General features: G+C 41.0%; 1 protein-coding gene across 1 annotated transcript in view; it reads right to left on the bottom strand.

Annotated features, from left to right (window-relative positions):
- Window positions 1-20,477, bottom strand: part of LOC109242802 (probable serine/threonine protein kinase IRE) — a 32,659-nt gene that overhangs the window by 5,223 nt on the left and 6,959 nt on the right. The window contains exons 2-6 of the mRNA XM_019409663.1: window positions 19,737-19,941; window positions 19,341-19,590; window positions 18,838-18,930; window positions 18,569-18,709; window positions 18,374-18,466 (exon numbers count right to left, since the gene is read on the bottom strand). Of these exons, the coding sequence (XP_019265208.1) occupies window positions 18,374-18,466; window positions 18,569-18,709; window positions 18,838-18,930; window positions 19,341-19,590; window positions 19,737-19,941 (782 nt within the window). The remainder of the gene's footprint in view (window positions 1-18,373; window positions 18,467-18,568; window positions 18,710-18,837; window positions 18,931-19,340; window positions 19,591-19,736; window positions 19,942-20,477) is intronic.

Below are 20,477 nucleotides of genomic sequence, written 5' to 3'. Positions count from 1 at the left end.
CAATGATTTGAATCATTTGGTTTTGCGGTTGATTCCCTGATTTAGCGTTGTTTTAAGCGTTTCGAGGACTCGAGTAGGTCTGCCTCGTGATTTCAGACTTGTGGTATGTTCGGGCGGGGCTCGGGAGCCCCGAGCGTCAAATGGTCGAGGTTCGAGTGAAGTTGAAAACTCAGGAAAAACCTTATCTGTTGCTTCTGTCATAACCGCTTCTGCGGCTCTTGGACCGCAGAAGCGAGACCGCAGAAGCGGTCGTTTTATTGCAGAACCGGAAGGGCCCAGGCCCAGGGGAAACCGCAGGAGCGGATCCCTGACCGCAGTAGCGGTCCATCCGCCCAGGCCCAGAACCGCAGAAGCGGTGGGCTTTCAGCTTAAGCGGCCTCGCAGAAGCGAGGTTATGACCGCAGAAGCAGCCCAGGCCCCCTTGCCCATTTCCGCAAAAGCGGCTCATGTCCGCAGAAGCGGAACCCGCAAAAGCGGGATTCCTTCCGCAGAAGCGGAAATCACTAGGGGCAGAAGGGTTCATTAATACGAACCCAAACTCATTTCTTCCACATTACTCTCAACACTTAGGCGATTTTGGTGATTCCAAAGAGGAGGTTTCAACATAACATTGCAAGGTAAGTAATCCCCACTCATTTTTAGTTCAAATACATAAACATTAGGTAGATTTAACACTAAAAATTAGGTAAAATCAAGGGATTTGAGCTAGACCTAGGGTTTAATGAAAACTAAGGTTTTATCACATAATTTGCCATGTAGTGAACTAGAAATCATATATTTATGATCCTTAGGTGATAGAGAACAACTTCCTTCGAAAAATCTCGGAATCCGGGCACGTGGGCCCAGGGTCGGAATTTAGGAAACTTGTGTTAATGGTTAGGAAATTGCTCAAATAGCTAGAATTCAACCTTGTAAGCCTTTATTTACTAGTTCTTACTTCGTTTGATCAGTTTGGGATTGTCCGGCTTCGAATTAAGGACTTGGGCTCGTTCTTGGACATAGGGAGTGCACTTTGGAGCGAGGTGAGTCTCCTTTCTAACCTTGTAAGAGGGAATTGTCCCCATAGAATTTTAAATGAGTAATTGTTGCTAAATGCGGGGGCTACGTACGTACTAGGTGATGAGAGTCCGTGCGTAGCTACTATATGATAATTGTTCGGGTAGTTTAGGACCCACGTCATGTCTAATTGGGGAATATCTCTTATTTTAAATTGCCAATATGATCATTTTGATTTGCTAGAGACTTGAGGAAATGAAAGGTGAACGTATGAGTTTGTTGAGCCTTGGTAGGAATTCCCTTGTATGTAATTGAGCCTTATGTGCTTTTCTTGATATTTTCTTGATGATTATGGATCGGGCCGATCGCCTAGGTGATAATAGATGCATCTATTGTTCGTGCTGCTCGACCCTCGGCAGTGCACAATTTATTTTCTGTTGGAGCGCGCCGTCGACCTCGGCATGTTTGTGCATGATTTATATGCTTACATTTAGTTATAACATGATCACTCATTTGATGTGAAAAAGGGAAAACTGGTAATTTAATTATGACAAGAACATGAATATGACTCTTCTATTAAATGTGTGTTATCGGAGATCCTTCATGCTGCATATCTCACTTTATTATATAATATTATCTTGACCTTAGTAAGTATCAAGTCGACCTCTCGTCTCTACTTCTTCGAGATTAGACGGGATACTTACTGAGTACATGTGGTTTATGTACTCATGCTACACTTCTGTACTTAATTGTACAGGATTTGAGGCAGGTGAATCTGGACATCATCCTGGTGTGCATCAGTGAGCACGCTTAGGGACTTCTACGGTGAGCTGCCTTCTCTCTCATGCTGATCCGCAGCCGAAGGAGTCCTTTCTTGTATTTTTGATTTCTGTCTATCCTGATTCAGACAGTAGGATAGTGTTTCATTCTTTTGTGTATATTCCACTGGTCGCCCGTAGCTTGTGACACCAGGTCCTGGCACACACTGTAGTAGAACTTCATTTTGGGGGTTGTATCGCTATTTTAGCACTTTATGATCTTTACTAGTCTTATCTTTAAATTTAAAAATTCTAGTATCACTGTCTTTGGCTAAAGTAAAATGAGAACTTAATCACACTTCAGCATTCGGCTGGCCTAATCATGGTGTTAGGCGCCATCATGACCTATTATGAAAAAAATGGGTCGTGACATAAACTTTTCAACTCAGTGGTGCTAGGAGAATTACATCCAGGGTAGAAATATGAGGAAAAAAAAAGGCTAGATATTATGAAATAAAGGGTTGGAATTAGTTGATTTCAAATATTAATGACTTGGAGGCTATTAAGAAATCTATATTAGTATGAACATTTTCCCTACACAGCAAGAATATAGAAAAATAGATATTATCGAGTTGTTAAACTAGGTCACATTCACCCCAGATCAGGTTTAATGAAAGTTATTGAATTAAAACCAGAAAAATCTTGTAGAATTTAGTAGAGCCCCACCATTACTGTTTGAAAGAGGTTGAAGACTTAGCTCAATGGGCCTGATGGAAGTGCCTTGTATCTTATAATTTGTTGCATCTCTTTCTAATTTTGTTTGACATGCAAATTATGCGTAGCCTTCGTATAATACGTACCGTATTAGAAGATAACAATTTTCTAGTTTTTTAATAAGGTTAATTATGTTATTGTTCATATCTAGTGAATTATTGTATTTGCTACTAATGTGTCCTTAAATTTCATTTTTCAAATGCTGAAATGATTTTCTTCTTTCCTTTGTGAATGTCATGTGTGTTTACCTCGAAAATACGAGTAACAATTAAACTTGATTTATGATTTTAAAGATACGTGATTTAGTTCAATACTAATTAATAACCAAGAAATCTGAAGTATAAATGAAAGAAGTAAAACCAAACCATAGTGTAGTCCAGTCTCGAACTCGAGCTAGTGTGACCTCAAGGTGAATCAAGAACAGTAAAGCAAGAATAATAAAGCTAAAGGACAATTTTGATGAACATTGAGCGAGAAAGTAAGAGAGTATATTCTTTGCCAATGATTGATGGTCATTAGCAATGATTGGGGTCCCCTTCATATATTGGGGGAACCCTAAATAAGGTGCATTTCTAATTATAGTAAAGAATCTTATTGGGACAACTGTCTAACTGCTAGTTCGGATTTGTACAAATCTATTCCGAGATTTACGCCACGATCTCGGGGACATGGCAGGAATCTTGCTCGTTCTGTTACAAATCCATAATGGCATTATCTCGGGGTTGAGCATACTCGGCTTCGATACTTATCGCGTACTTCGATCCTCGAGCCTTGTACTCTGTCGTCGAGCTCGAGCCTGGCTATCGAGCTCGAACTCGATCTATCCTGAACTCGGGCTTAAGGCGACCCTTCGAGCTCGAAAAATCGGGCATACCTGATTTAAACCGTATACAGATAGTTCGCACGTTTCTTAGAGTAAGATGATAAGAAACGATTTGATCTTCGATGCCCCGACGCCTCGATCATGATGTCAATCTCGTGATGTTAGCGGCTGAAGTGATTGAAAAGAAGTTTTCGCGTAGTTCCCAAGGTTATTAATTGGAGGCGGCTGATGGTCGGCTATTTGGCTTCCCCAAACCGTATAAGTGGCCTCTATAAATAGGCCAATTTCCCAATTTTTGCAAACTTTACTTCTCAATTCATCTTAAAAACCTCTCTAGCTCTCTCAACTTCTCTAAGCTAACCCTTTTTTCAATTTGCTCTTACTACAGCATCAACTCATTCTCTTGAATTTCTAAACCACAATGGCTAAAACATCTAAAACTGTTCCTTAGAAAGGAAAAGCTTCCTCATCATCACGGCCGGCCAAAGGTAGAACGGTGGTGCCACATCGTATCGAGGTGCATTCCCGGACCATGTGAGCTAACAGTCCCCGGGACGATATCATCTTCTTCAACCGATGATCCCAAATTAGCAAGTGCATCGGCCTCACTATTTTGTTCTCGAGGCACATGATCTAGAGTCCACTCCATGAAGCGATGTAAGGTTACCTGTAGCTTATCCAAGTATCGTTGCATCCTACCTTCTTAAACTTTAATACTTTTGTTTACTTGGTTTACTACCAACAGTGAATCGCACTTGGCTTCAATGACTTCTGCCCCAAAACTTTTAGCTAGCTCGAGACCTGCAATCATGGCCTCATACTCGGCCTCATTATTAGTCAAACTAGAAGTTTTGATAGATTGTCTAATAGTACTGACTGTTGGTGGCTTTAAAACAATGCCAAGCCCGGACCCTTTCACATTCGAGGCACCGTCTGTGAAAAGGGTCCATACCCCCGATGATGTACCCGATTTTCGTAGAAGTTCTTTCTCCACTTCGGGTACGAGGGTTGGCGTAAAATCGGCCACGAAGTCAGCTAGGATTTGAGACTTCATGGATGTCCGGGGTTAATACTGGATATCGCACCAGCCAAGTTCGACGGCCCATTTGGCCAACCGGCTCGATAGTTCAGGCTTATGCAAAACATTTCAGTGGGGATAAGTAGTTAACACACATATTGGTGACACTGGAAATATGTCTTTAACTTTCTAGATGCGCTTATTAATGCAAATGCTAATTTTTCTAAGAGACCGTATCTAGTTTGAGCATCTCCTAGAGTTCGGCTTACATAATAAATAGGAATTACATACCTTGCTCTTCTGGAACCAGTACCCCACTTACCGCTATCTCATACACAGACAAATATAAGTAAAGCTTTTCATCTACCTTCGGGGTGTGAAGCAAAGGTGGGCTCGATAGGTATCGCTTCAATTCCTCCAAGGGCTGCTGGCATTCCGAGGTCCATGCAAAATCCTTTTTCTTTTTGAGCAAGGAAAAGACCCTGCGACTTCGATCTGATGTCCTCGAAACGAATCGACCCAAGGCGGCTATTCGTCATGTCAGACTTTGCACGGCTTTCACACTATCCACGATTGTGATATCTTCGATGGCCTTGATCTTATCGAGTTTGATCTCGATTCCCCGATTACATACCATGAAGCCAAGGAACTTGCACGAGCCGACTCCGAAGGCATATTTTTTCTGGGTTAAGCTTCATGTTGTACTTCCTGAAGATTTTGAATGTTTCCTGCAAATGAGTTAAATGGTCCTCTGCTCGCAGGGACTTAACCAACATATCGTCAATGTAAACATCCATCGTTTTGCCTACCTGTTCCTCGAACATCTTGTTAACTAGGCGTTGGTATGTAGCTCCAACATTTTTTAGCCGAAGGGCATTACATTGTAAAGTATGTTCCAAACTTAGTGATAAACGAGGTCTTCTCCTGGTCCTCCGGGTTCATCTGAATTTGATTGTACCCAGAGTAGGTGTCGCGAAAAGTTAGGATCTTTTATCCGGCCATGGCATCGATCATGCGATCGATGTTAGGCAGGGTAAAAGAGTCTTTAGGGCATACCTTGTTCAAATCCTTATAATCTACGCACCTAAGTTTATTTCCCCTTTTAGGAACTACAAGTACGTTGGCTAACCATTCGGGGTATTTTACCTCCCGAATAGACCTGTGATGACCCAAAAGGTCATCACTTGATTTACGAGTAAATTCTATGTTCCGAGGCCTTAGAAGCCTCCTTTTTTCTTCACCTCGATTTACGTGCTCTGTCCGAGCGTATATCCAGAACGCTTTTATGTGGAAATGTGATGAAAATATTAATTTGTCCTTTAAAATTAAATTTAAATTGACTTCGGTCAATATTTTGGGTAAACGGATCCGGACCTGTGATTTGATAGTCCCGGAGGGTCCGTGGAAAATATGGGACATGGGCGTATGCGCGGAATGGAAATCCGAGGACCCAAGCCTGAGAAATGAATTTCTGAAAGAAATTGTTTTACTGAAAATATAAGAGTTTTTGGAAATTTGATTATACATGAAATTTATGGTATCGGGCCCGTATTTTGGTTCCGTAGTCCGGTACAGGTTCAATATGATATTTAAGATGCGTCTGTGAAATTTGGTAAGAAACGAAAGTCGTTTGATGTGATTCGGACACGTAGTTGTGAAATTTGATACTTTGAATGTTTTGAGATTTTTCTTAGATTTCTAGGCTAAAGTCGTTATTTAAGATGTTATTTTGGCGATTTGATCGCACGATCAAGTCCGTATGACGTTTTTAGACTTGCGTGCATATTTGGTTTAGAGCCCCGAGGGCTCGGGTGAGTTTCGGATAGGCATCGGGGTGATTCGAACTTAGAAAATCTTGTGTTTTTGCTGTTTGCTAGTGTTCAGGTTTTTGTTCTACGCGATCGCATAGGTAGGTCCGCAATGGCATAGAGTTAATTATGGATGTCATCATTTCTTCTATGTGATCGCCTAGTTAGGTCCGCGATAGTATAGAGTTAATTCTGGTAGTCACCATTTGTTCTATGCGATTGCATAGATAGGTGCGCGATAGCATATAGTTGATTCTGGGCATTTGTTCTATGCGATCGTATAGGCAGGTCCGCGATAGCATATAGTTAATTCTGGGGGTCACCATTTGTTCTATGCGAATGCATCCAATCGTGTGCGAACGCATCGGTTCCGCGCCCAGTTATTTTAAAACAGTAGCAAAACGGGATTTCTTCAAAACTTCATAACTTTTTCACTTAAAATCGAACTTGGGCGATTTTTGAAGAGGGATTTCACCACAAAACCATAGGTATTTGTTCTTAGACTTGTTTTCTTCAATTTCCATTAACACACATTAGATTTCTAAGCCTAAATCATGATTCTTTATGGTAGAAATTGGGGATTTGGGTAGAGTTAGGGCTTTTTGAATAATTCGAATTTAGACCTCTTTTTGGGGTCGGATTCCGAACTAATTGCATATTCGGGCTCGTGGGAGAATGGGTGATCGGGTTTGGTCCGAACCTCGTATTTTGACCAAGCGGGCCCGAGGTCGATTTTTGACTTTTTGGAAAAATGATAGAAAACCTTTAATTAAGCGTTGGGTATGAATTCTTTAGTATATATTGATGTTGTTAAATTAATTTGGACTAGATACAAGTAATTTGGAGGCGAATTCTAAAGGAAAAAGTAGTGTTTGAGGCTTGAGTTGGCCGTGGAAGTTTTAGGTAAGTGTTTGGTCTAACCTTAGCTTGAGGGATTAGGAGTTGTGTCTTATTTGCTACGTGTTAACTATGGAGTACGACGTATAGGCATGGTGACGAGTATCTATACGTCGGTGTCAAGCATGCCCGTGAGTCTTGTATTATAATTTTTATGACTCCGTTGTGGTTTATTCATGCTTCATATGAGAATTTTATTATTGTTCCCTCGGTTGTGATATTATTGTTCCCTTGCCGGAATGTTGTTGTAATATTATTGTTCCCTTGCCGGGATGTTGTTATTATTCTATTGTTCCCTTGCCGAGATTCTTTTGTGATTTGTGTTGATAAATGAAATGGGATCGGGTTGCTCGCCTACAACGGTAATACATGAAGTGGGAGCGGGTTGAACGCCTGCAACGGTACTACATGAAATGGGAGCGGGTTGCACGCCTGCAACGGTAATACATGAAATGGGAGCGGGTTGCATTCCTGCAGCGGTAATACATGAAATGGGAGCGGGTTGCACGCGTGCAACAGCAATACATGAAATTGGAGTGGGTTGCACGCCTGCAACGGTAATGTATGAAATGGGAATGGGTTGCACGCCTTCAACGGTACTATACGAAATGAGAGCGGGTTGCACGCCTGCAATAGTACTATATGAAAAGGGATCGGGTTGCACGCCTGCAACGGTATAACATGTGTAATTGTTCTTCTTATTTCCTTATCTTTTGCTGGTAATTGATTTATGGCGTTCCTTAAATTTCTCTACTGTTATTCTGTTGTTATCTGTTACTCCCTGCAGCATGTTCCCCCACCCAACTTTAGTTGTAATTATCTGCTTCTATATCCGCTACATATGATTTAACTGCATAGGTTTATTTGGTAGTCTGGTCCTAGCCTCGTCACTACTTCGTCGAGGTTAGGCTAGGCACTTACCAGCACATGGGTCGGTTGTGCTGATACTACACTCTGCACTATGTGCAGATACTAATACCGAAGTGTTTGGACCGCGGGGAGGGTGCTGTCTTCAATCCATTCAGGCGACCCGAGGTAGTCCTGCAGACGTCCGCGGGCCTTGGCATCTCCTCCTATATTTTCTCTTTTTGTTTTTACTTATTCAGAGATAGACTTATGTATTTCCATTCAGACCTTATTTATAGTATTCTTAGATAGTCCGTGACTTGTGACACCAAATTCTGGGTAGTATTGTACTTCAGATTATGTAGCAGTGTTTGGTTGAATTATTAAATTTTTTGTCTTCCGCATTTTTGGTTATTTAATTTATTCCGCTGCTTAATCACTTATTATTTTAAATTGTTGAACATGTTTAATAAAAGGAAGGTAATGATTTTATAATATTTGTCTTGCCTAGCTTCCACGAGTAGGCGCTATCACGACTCCCGAGGGTGGGAAATCCGGATCGTGACAAGTTGGTATCAGAGCTCTAGGTTACATAGGTCTCACGATTCACGGACAAGCTTAGTAGAGTCTGAGGGATCGGTACGGAGACGTCTGTATTTATCCCCCAAAGGCTACAGAGTTAGAAAAAACTTCACATTTATTCTTTCCTGTCGTGCGGTTTGGTTTCTCAATGCTAATTGAATTTCTACTTTGTTCTTTCGCAGATGGCGAGGACACGCGCTTTAACATCCACCGAACAGCAGCCGAGCCCCCAGCAGCAGCTCCCATGTGGGATAGAGGGCAAGGCCGAGGCCGTGCTAGAGGCCGAGGTAGGGGAAGAGCTCAGCCCGGATCAGCAGCACGAGCGGTGGAGCCTCAGGTTGAGTATGATGATGAGGTTCCGACCCAGGCAGTTCCGGTGGGCCCAGCTCAGGTCCCAGAGGGGTTCATCGCTACCCAAGTACTCTAGGATGCTCTGATCCGTCTAGTGGGCCTTATGGAGAGTGTCACCCGGGCAGGCTTGCTTCCTCTAGAACCATCCGTCTCTCAGGCTGTAGGAGGAGCCCAGACTCCTGCTACTCGCACTCCGGGCAGATGGCTCCCCAGTTTCAGACTCCAGCAGCTCAGCTAGTTGGAGCAATTCAGCCGGGTGTGGTAGCTCAGACCGATGATGGAGTAGCTATGTCTGCTTATTCTATGACTGCTACTCAGTATGAGACCAGATTTATTAACTTAACCCGTCATGCTCTTCTTATATTTCCCACTGAGAGAGAGAGAGAGAGAGAGGAGGTTTATTGAGGGACTCATTCAGCCTATTCGACTTCAGATAGATAAGGAGTCGGGGAGTGAGATTTCCTTTAAGATGCAGCTAATGTGGCCAGGAGGGTTGAGATGGTTCTATCAAAGGGAGGTGGTCAGGGGTCTGACAAGAGGCCTCGTCATTCAGGCAGATTCAGTGGTTTCTCGTCTGAAGGCAGGGATTCTTTTGGTAAAGGCCATCCTCCTAGGCCTTTTCAGTTAGCACTTCAAGCTTCTCACAGTGCCCTAGGTGGTCGTGGTTCTAACATGCAGTATTCCGATCAGTAGTCCTATAGTGCATCACCAGCTCCTATCAGTGCACCTCCGCTTCAGAGTTTTCAGGGTCGTCAGCCCCTGCAGCCGAGGGCTTGTTTTACTTGTGGCAACACGAGGCACATTGCAAGATAGTTTCCTCGAGCACCGAACAGTTCTAAGCACCAGGGATCCTATGCCATGGTTCAGGCACCAAGTGTTCTACAGCCCGCTCAGTCAGCTGGAGGTGGAGGTAGAGGTGCTAGAGGTGGAGGTAGAGGTATTAGAGGTGGAGGTCAGGTCGCTAGAGGTGGAGGCCAGCCAGCAGTAGGCCAACCCAGAGAAGTAATTCAGAGTGGCGGTGCCCAACCCCGATGCTGTGCTCTTCCAGCCAGGCCCGAGGCTGAGGCTTCCGATGCAGTTATCACAGGTATTGTTCTTGTTTGTAGTAGGGATGCTTCAGTTCTATTTGATCCAGGATCTACGTACTCCTATGTGTCATCTTATTTTGCACCATATCTGGTCATGCCTAGTGATTCCTTGAGTGCTACTGTATATATGTATCTACATCGGTGGGTGATTCTATTGTGGTAGATCGTGTCCATCGTTCTTGTATAGTTGTGACTGGGGGTCTTTGTCGCGCCCCCTTTCTCTCGCGAAATCGGGTTTATGATATTTGGAAGGACTACTCGTTCCCTTTTGGGAATCGGGTTTAAGAGAATTGAAGAGTCGCCACCTAATGATTAAAGTGCATTAGGACACTAAGAAGGGTTTTGCTTGGGTAACCAGAGATTGGGTAAGGGCTTGAAATTATTCCAAGGGGAAGGTGTTAGGCACCTCTCAGAATCCACTAGTGTGGTTCCCGGCCAAGATATTGTGTGACTTTAAGTATAAATAACAGGTAAGCAAGTAGGACTTTCAAATAAGAGGGGATTTCACATAATGGTTGCAAGTAGATGGAGTGAAAAGAAACGAAAGAAAAGCTGAATTTTGAGGAAAAAAAAGTTTGAGAAATTTGAAAATAAACAATGAAATAAACAAGTAAAAGGGGGGGGGGGGGTCCTAGGTTTATAAATAATATGGATCACCCCACACAACACCAGGTAACCACTTATACACGTGGTGTTATCGCGTGGTCATCATATCCATATCTACCATTTCCCACCCCGTTAAGGTATTAAACGCGGAATGGTCTCGTTTCACTTATTGCATGCTATTATCCACCCTAATCCTATCAGTCCCGGAGGCATTTGGGACAACTAATCCTAAAGGGAAAGGGTATGGGTTTTATAGTTTTAAAAGGACAAAATTCTAGGGCAACAATCAAAACACATAGAGCAAATATGGGAAAAGCACCCAAACACATGAGGCTCAAACAGGCCTGCTTAGATCAGATAAAGCATGTAGTTTATCATGTCTTGCACGTACTGATTAGGGAATGATTAAACTTAAAAGTTAAAGCAGGCTGATTTATCACATATTTTCGAATTAGACCTGCCCGGTGGTTGTAATTAATAAAGACTGTTGCAGTTTATAACTTTTACCCTAAGGTTTGCCTAAGTGTTAGACAAAAACCTATAGGCATGATATCTATTGATTTCAAAAATAAGAAAAACGAACTGATTACATGCTGATTTAAAGGGAAGTTGCCAATTAAAAATGAATTTTTAGAAAACACGAGTTCTGCTGTTGGTAACACATTATTACTGCTGTTGTCACGACCCCAAAGCCATACCCAGTCATGATGGCGCCTCTCGTGAAGGCAAGGCCAGCCGACAAATCTCCAATTTGAAGTTATACAGCTAAACAACAATAACACATGCTAAAACATGATTTAATAATTTTAAACAGCAGATAATATCATAACAATGCGGAAGTACAACCCAAACACAGCCCGACATCGGGGTGTCACTAGTCATGAGCATCTACTACAACTGTCTAGACACCACAAGACCGAAATGGTCGGAAAAATCATAAGAAGATATAAGGAGGAATACAACGGAAGAAAGCAGAGCCGCGATCGCCAGGCGACTACCTTTCTAACTCCAATAAAACTGCCACCAAGCTCAGAAAAATACCTGCATCTGCACACAAGGTGCAGGGAGTAAACTGAGTACTCCAACTCAGTGAGTAATAAAGGTAAATAACAACTGAGCAGTAAGAAATCACGTAAAGCATATCAACATGCTATGTAGAAGCAGTATAAAACCATTTAAGAAAAACAATGAAGCTGTGAAATCTCTTAAAACATCATAGCTTAGTTCAAACTTCTTTTGAAACGATTTCTCAACAGTTATCCAAATGAATGCAAAGCAGTTAGTGCAATGAGCACAGAAAATCCGCCCCTCGGGCAAAAATACCATAGTTTAACCGGTAAAATGACTAGTAAATATGAAAAATGAACATAAAAAGGTTCGCCCCTCGGGCAATATCTCAGAACAATACCAGCCCCTCGGGCTCACTCTCAGAATAGTATCAGCCCCTCGGGCTCACTCTCAGAACAATATCAGCCCCACGGGCTCACTCTCAGAACAATGGGTACCCGCGCTCACTATGGGTGTGCAGACTCCGGAGGGAGCCCCTTACAGCCCAAGCGCTATATCAAGCCACCTCGTGGCATCATCTCTCGGCACTCGGCCTCACATCACTCGGCACTCGGCCTCACATCACTCAAGCCACCTCGTGGCGTATAAAAATATCTCAGGCCCTCGACCTCATGTCACTCAGTATATCCTCACATATGGCCCTCGGCCTCACTCAGTCCGAAAATCATCACAAGCCCCTCGGGCATTAGTAAAACAGCAATTCTCAGCCCAAAACATCATTTAAAATATTGTTTAAGTCTCAAAACTGAGTAAAAGTGGCTGAGTTTGTAAAACAGTAGATATCAACAGGACTGAGTTTAAGTAATAATTCAAAACAGTGAGGAAATAGTGATAAAAATCCCCGAAGGGTTCAAATAATTGGTACAAACCCAAATATAGAAATCAGCCCAAATCATGATGATAACAAATAAGTTGCAGTCAAATACGCGGTAATTTTATCAATCGGGACGGACCAAGTCACAATCCCTAACGGTGCTCTACCCCACGCTCGCTATCCGGCGTGCAAGTCACCTCAACATAGCACTACAATGTGCAATCTGGGGTTTCAAACCCTCAGAATATCGTTTACAATCATTACTCACCTCGATCCGGTCCAAACTCTAGCCCGCGATGCCTCGCTCGCACGAATCGACCTCCGGATGCTCCAAATCTAGCCACAATCAGTACATAATCATTAAATTATGCTAATGGAGCGAAGCCCACTCGAAAAAATCCAATTTAACATCAAAATCCCGAAACTGCTCAAACCCGGCCCCCGGGCCCACGTTTCGGAATTCGACGAAACTCACAAAATCCGACAACCCATTCAACCACGAGTCCAACCATACCAAAATTACTAAATTTCGATAACAATTCGGCCTCCAAATCTTCAAATCTTATTTTTAAATCCCTAGGTCCAAATCCCCAATCTACACCTCAAAAACATGTAATCTAGTCGGATTATTCGATGATAATTCAATATTATGGAGTAGAAATAATCACAAGTGACTTACCTCAAGATTTTCCATGATTTCTTGCTCAAAAATCGCTCCAAGCCGTGTTCTTTCACCAAAAAAAAAGGTCAAAAATGAGCAGAAAACGCAGAACCTGCTGCACCAGCAATATTTATGGTCGCTAATGGTGCACACCAAAAATGAGCTAAAAGACCCATTCCCGTCGCTAAAAGTGCCAAATATGGTCGCTAATGGTGCACACCAGAACCTGCTGCACCAGCAATATTTATTTTCACTAAAAAGGCTCTAACTCCATCATACAAACTCGGAATTTGATGATTCTTGTTCCTATGAATCACAAATAATGATACTAACATAGTCCTTCAATCGAAACTCAATTCGGAGCTCGTTTGCTTGGTGTGATATCCATTTCGCTCGTTAAACAATTAACTCATGTTTCGCGTCAAAACCCCAATCGCGACTTGATGAAATTAGACCAAACTTTCCAGATCAGTCCTATAATTCATTATCAAAATTCTGGAAGTCTTGAAATCAAATTTCGATCTCTAGAACTAAAAATGGACCTTTGGATCATTACATGCTTATGCTCAAAACGACAAAGATCTTCCAAAAACTCTTCCAAAACTTATCCGAGCCTCATGGGACCCTGACCAAACATGCCAACACACCCCATAACGTCATTAAAACTTGTTCCAACCTTCGGAATGCTCAAAACAATATCTAAACATCGAATCACCCTCTGATTCAAGCCTAAGAATTCCAAAACTTCCAAATTCCGAATTCGATCAAAAAGTCTATCAAACCTCGTCCGAATGACCTGAAATTTTACACACACATCCCAAATGACATAACAAAGCTACTGCAACTTCTGGAATTCCATTCCGACCCCTATATCGAACTATCGCCTATCAACCCGAAATCGCCAAAATATCAACTTCGCTAATTCAAGCCAAATCCTTCCACGGACTTCCAAAATACATTCTGATCGCGCTCCTAAGTCCCAAATCACCTAACGGAGCTAACCATATCATAAAAATTCCAATCCGAGCTCATATACCAATAAGTCAACTCTTGGTCAACCCTCTCAAATTCAAAGCTTTCAACTGAGACTGTTCTTTCAAATTCATTCCGATTTTCCCGAAAACCAAAACCAACAATCTACATCAGTCATAATACATTACACAGGGCAAGTCATGCCCGAGAACTAGCGATCAAAGCGCAAAAGCTCTAAACGACTGGTCGGGTCGTTACAAGTGTGGAAGTCATGAGGAAATAAGGTAAGAAAATAATTGAAGACTGATTGTAAATCAATCACATAAGACTCCCTTTAATTAAGGGATTCAAATTCAAACGGGTATAAAACAATTAAGGAAAGAAATTAATCAAACACTTGTGTAAAGCATGCAATTGAGGGTAAATACATAAAGGTTATTTAAGGACAAGGTCTCTGAAATACACGGTTGTACAATTTAAGGAAAGAAAATCAATTAACAGCCAAGAAATCACAAGGTCTGAGATTTGGTATGAATGAACCAAGTCAGAAAGATGGAAAAGGTTTTGACTTAAGGAAAATAAGCAAACAATCAATTAGACCTATTAAAAGGAATTCTGAGTCAATCACTAGTTTGAAAACCTTTTCGAAGAAGGATTCATCACATATAAATCATATAGACACGTTAAACATGAAAGAAACTTTTCATACAATCAGTAGAAATTCCAGTATAGGAGAGTTCAGCAAAAATTCAGAATTGTATGAAAACAGAGATGTTCAAACTTGGTTCAGAGACCCAAAGTTAGTCTGAAAGAACTAGGGGGTCTTTTGAGAAAACCCTAAAGCAAGGATGAGAGGGCAGGAAACTGAATCGAAATCATGTTTGGAAGCTTCAAAACTCATGAGAAACATGATAGCAAAGTAACATGCAATCACAATAGAAGGATTCAAAGAATATAATGGTAAATACTGATAAGAACAGTAGAAAAAGCATGCTTATAAGAAACTTAAACAAGGCTTAGTAGAAGGCAAACAAAGAAGCTTAAAACTTAGCAGGAAAATACAGTAGAAGGGCACAAGAACACCGGAAAAGTATAGCACAAAGCATATAAGAAAACACAGTAAGATAAACATATCAGAACATGGTAAAAAATACAGTAGAGAAGCATATCAGAACATAGTGGAAGAAAATAGCAGAACATAGTATAGAAAACATAGTAGAAGAAAGAACGAAATATAGAAAGCAGTGGAGGAACACACGTGGTAGAAGGAAAACATAAGAACACAGTAGAAAAACATACGAGACCATAATATAGGAAAACATAGTAAGAGAAGCATATAGGAACATGATACAAGAACACAGTAGAGACAAATACACATAAATGACAAAGAAAAATCATAAAAACATTTAAACGTTTTTTAGAAAACCCTAGATCAAAAAAGAAAGGTTTTTGAAAGTGATTTTGAAAGGAAAGTCGGGAGAATCGTTTAAAACATTCAAGTAAATCACAGATACACAATGGATTTAAGAAGATCGGAGAAGAAAACCTCGAAGGGTTAGGGTTTCAGAAGAACCCTAAAATGAGAAAGGCTTTGAAAAGGTCACCGATCGGAGTCGGAGAAGGTCGGAATCAGACTCAAACAACTATAGCACGCCGGAGCAAGGCCGGAGATGGCCGGAAACCTCGAGTCGGCGAAGGTCTGAGTGAAGACCTTCGAGGTCTGGCCTCGAATCTTCAAGTATCCGGCACATAGGAGTAATAGGAGGTGAGTATAGGACCCCCATGGCCTGAGAAACCATGGTTTCCGGTGGGTTTCACGGTTGAAGACGGTGGGAGACGATTAGGGTTCCAGGAATGTTCGAGAGAGTTTGAGAGACGAAGGGATTCAAAGGCGGCTGATTAGGCGAAAGTGATTAGGGTTAGGGGTGTTTGGGAAATTAAAAAGGAAAGGGGAATTATGGCCGTTGATCAAAATGATCAACGGCCTGGATCAAAAGGGGAGCCGGGCGAGTTTTTTAATTGGGTTATGGGCGGGTAAATTTGGGACTTGGGTCCGGTCCGTTTGAAATTGCAATTGGGGTTTAATGAGGGGTCAATTTGGGCTAAAATCGAAATAAATAGGGCTAACTTTTAAATAGCCACTTTTTCCCTTTTTATTTTATAAAAATAGCAAAATGATTTCTGAAAATAAATTAATGGTGCTAAATTAATTAATAGTATATAAATATTAGATTAAAAATACTGGAATCAAATTTGTAATTATAAACGCAATTAGTTTTTAAAATAGGCTAGTATTGCAATTAAGTGCAATTTAGCTTTAAAAATACCTAATCAATTTATAAAAATGTGAAAAAATTACCTGAGCTATATTTTGGTATAAATATGAGGATAAAATAAGTGAATCACCAAAAATGATAATCTTGGGAATAACTATTGGTTTTGCACTGTTAAAATAGGGCAATAAATTGGTTTAAGAATCTTTTAAAAATTTGAAGAATAATAAAACACTTGGACATGCTTATATATGCATATATATACTATTTTGAAAGTATTTTGCATATAAAAAATATACGGGAAAAAATTGGGTATCAACAGTCTTGAGACCCGAGTAGACTTGTTACTTCTAGACATGGTTGATTTTGATGTCATATTGGGGATGGACCTGTTATCGCCTTACCACGCGATCTTGGACTGTCATGCCAAGATTGTGACCTTAGCCTCTTCGGGGTTACCTCGTTTAGAGTGGAGAGGGACTCCTGGTCATTCTACCCATAGTGTTATCTCATACATGAAGGCTCGGCGCATGGTCGAGAAGAGGTGTTTGGCCTATTTGGCATATGTTCGTGATTCTAGTGCCGAGGTTCCTTCTATTGATTCTGTGCCTGTTGTTCATGAGTTTCCTGAGGTATTTCCTTCTGACCTGTCGGGTATGCCACCCGACAGGGATATTGACTTCTGCATTGATTTGGCTCCGGGCACTCAGCTCATTTCTATCCTGTTGTATCGTATGGACCCGCCTAAGTTGAAAGAGTTAAAGGAGCAGTTGCAAGACTTTCTTGAGAAAGGCTTCATAGACCTAGTGTCTCGCTGGGGTACGCCAACGTTGTTTGTTATGAAGAAGGACGGATCGATGCGAATGTGTATAGATTACTAGTAGTTGAACAAGGTTACAATCAAGAATAAGTATCCATTGCTGAGGATTGATGATTTGTTTGATCAGCTTCAGGGTGCCAAGGTATTTTCGAAGATTGACTTGAGATCTGGCTACCATCAATTGAGGATTAGGGCATCCGATGTCCCTAATACAGCTTTCCGCACTCGGTACGGGCATTGTGAGTTCATGGTGATGTCATTTGGGTTGACCAATGCCCCAGCAATTTTTATGGATGAACCGAGTTTTCAGGCCTTACTTGGATTCATTCGTGATAGTCTTCACTGATGATATTTTGATTTATTCCCGCAGTCGGGAGGAGCATGAGCGGCATCTGAGAGTTGTTCTTCAGACTTTGAGAGATAGTCAGTTGTATGCTAAGTTTTCGAAGTGCGAGTTTTGGTTGGGGTCAGTTTCTTTCTTGGGTCATGTTGTTTCAGCAGAGGGTATTCAGGTAGATCTAAAGAAGATAGAGACAGTCAAGGACTGGCCTAGACCCGCATCAGCTACAGATATTCAGAGTTTCTTGGGTTTGGCAGTCTATTACCGTCGGTTCGTGGAGGGCTTTTCATCTATTGCAGCCCCGATGACCAAGTTGACCCTGAAGGGTGCCCAGTTCAGGTGGTTGGCGAGTGTGAGGTGTGCTTTCAAAAGCTCAAGACAACTTTGACGACGGTGCCGGTGTTGGTTTTGCCCACAGGTTCAGGGGCATATATTTTTTGTTGTGATGCATCTCGTCTTGGACTTGGTGCGGTGTTGATGCAGGATGGCAAGGTCATTGCTTATGCTTCCCGTCAGTTGAAGATTCATGAGAAGAACTATCCGTTCCATGATTTGGAGTTAGCAGCCATTGTTCACGCATTGAAGATTTGAAGGCATTATCTGTATGGCATGGCATGTGAGGTGTTCACGGATCACAAGAGTCTGTAATACTTGTTCAAGCAGAAGGAGTTAAATTTGAGGCAGAGGAGGTGGTTGGAGCTATTGAAAGACTATGATATCACCTTTAAACAATGCCTGAAATTCAACTCAGCTTAACAACAATAATTCAGACATTCGAGTTTTTGGACCTTTCAACAAAGTAAAAAGACTACTACTTTTTGATAAGGTAAAGATTAACAAGTAAAAAGAGTACTAAGCTGTATAAAAGTATTTTTGACCTTGATGTGACCGCTCGGACCTATCAACAAGTTATCTGGCTTCAAATCTCTGTGAATGATATTTAAAGAATGTAGATACTCCAATGCAAGAACCTGGATAGGACAAGACAAATAAGATCTATATACCATTTCTGGGAACAGCAGAAAAGTTGGTAGGATGCCAAAGTTTGGCAAGCCTATTAAACTAGTCCTTACTAGTTCTGCAATGTATATACGTGCCATATCTTCCTCTAAGCAGCCCAAATTTCTCAATAATGAGAAAAGATCCCCACCATTTAGGTACTCCATGACCAGATAAAGATTATCCCTGCATGTGAAGGAGTAAAAAAAGCGGACCTGTTCACCACCAGATAATCCATTAGTATGGTTTCTTAGAAGTGCTTTGTTTCTTATTTTAACAGTGTGATATTCGTTAATTTCAATTAACGTAAACTTGATTCATAAAAGAGAAGAGATCGACTAACCACAAAAGGATTGCGGACTGATATTAAAATATCTCTCTCGGCCAATATATTTTCTACTGCATTTTTCCGTATCATGTCAGCCTTTTTCAAAACCTGCGAAAAATATGGTCGATAAAGTTCAGGGAATGGAGTTAGAACCCAAAATGGGCAGAAAAAATAGCAAAAAATGCAAAATCAATATGATTGGTAGGTTTGACAGAAAGACAGAGAACATAGTTCAAACAACATAACTATAGGCAACGAAAATTCGAGACCTAACAGGTTATTAGTTTTTTATAGAGAATAGTTTTCGATATATAAGATGTGATAGATTCAGGAGAAGGAAGCTTCCAGACTTTGATTTTGAATAAATTAGTGGACGGAATCATGGATGTATGCAGGGTGTGTGTGTGTGTGTGTGTTAGTTTCATTTAGTTTCAACATCTAACTTATATACAGAATAATAGGAAGATCTCCTGCAAATTACTTGAAATTATTATCCTTCAATTGGACACAGTTTTTACCTTGATTGCAAATACGTCACCTGTTGCCCTTTTCTTGGCCAGGAAAACTCTCCCAAAAGCTCCCCTGCTGATTGGTTTTATAATTTCAAAATCTTCAATAGATGTTCGATCCTTGGACACTGTGTTTATAGGGCTTGCACGCACACTACGACTTGTATCATCTTCTGTTGAACTGTCCTCATCACCTGTGGTATTGGATGGTTCCACTTTTTCATCTTCAATGTGCCCACAAAGTAATACATATTTCTCCCTGTAGAGTTTGAGTAAACATGCAAATTAAAAGTAGAATGATGTCTGGGGTCAAAGATGAACTAAAAGCAAAACATAAACTTCTCTTAATTTCTGTCGACAGTTATTATCATTTTTACGAAAATTTACAAGAATAATAGAACTCACTGCAATAGTTTCTCAATACGTCTCCCGAAGGTCTCAACAACAAGAGCATCCACTTTCCTTTCCTGAATTGCATATTTTAGGTCTTCTAGTCGGTCAAGCAAGTATTCCAATGTACTGTAATCATTGTTGTTTGCGTTGGCAACTGATCGAGCAATATCCAATAGCTTATTTATCTGCCATGATTCTCCACGATGTAAAAAACAGACTTAATCAACGTCCAATTGATAAAACAAGCAATTAAGGAACCTATACTATTTAAACACCAATTGGGTGGCGGAGAGCACAAATGTCAAAACTATAACAAAAACCAGAATATGAAAATAATGACCAATAATTTATACTACTAATAAAAATCCAACTTCCAATAGTAGCTTGGTGGCTCAACACTCCTAAATGTGTAAACCTAAAAATCATCCTCAAATTCCTGCTACTAACTTCAACATTATGGGGCTAAACTGGTCTGTTTATTGTACTACATCCGGTCGTCTTTTAGTCCCGCCATCTAGTTTCTTGTTTTTCTTGACCTGAAAACACTCTTAGTTACATTATTTTACATTAAGCTTTTGCAAAGAATTTCATTTAAAATATAAAAGAATTATTTCAAAATATAAGCACCCAGACAAGTTTGCCAAAATTTATGATAATGCCTTATGGGCTGTAGGGCATTACAAATAAAAATAAAACATACAAAGAGAGAGAGAGAGAGAGAGAGAGAGAGAGAGAGAGAGAGAGAGAGAGAGA

This window comes from Nicotiana attenuata, unplaced genomic scaffold (genome assembly GCF_001879085.1).
Source record: "Nicotiana attenuata strain UT unplaced genomic scaffold, NIATTr2, whole genome shotgun sequence".
Taxonomy (NCBI): domain Eukaryota; kingdom Viridiplantae; phylum Streptophyta; class Magnoliopsida; order Solanales; family Solanaceae; genus Nicotiana; species Nicotiana attenuata.
Note: the sequence above shows the minus strand (reverse complement) of the source record. Positions and strands in the feature narration are given on the sequence as shown.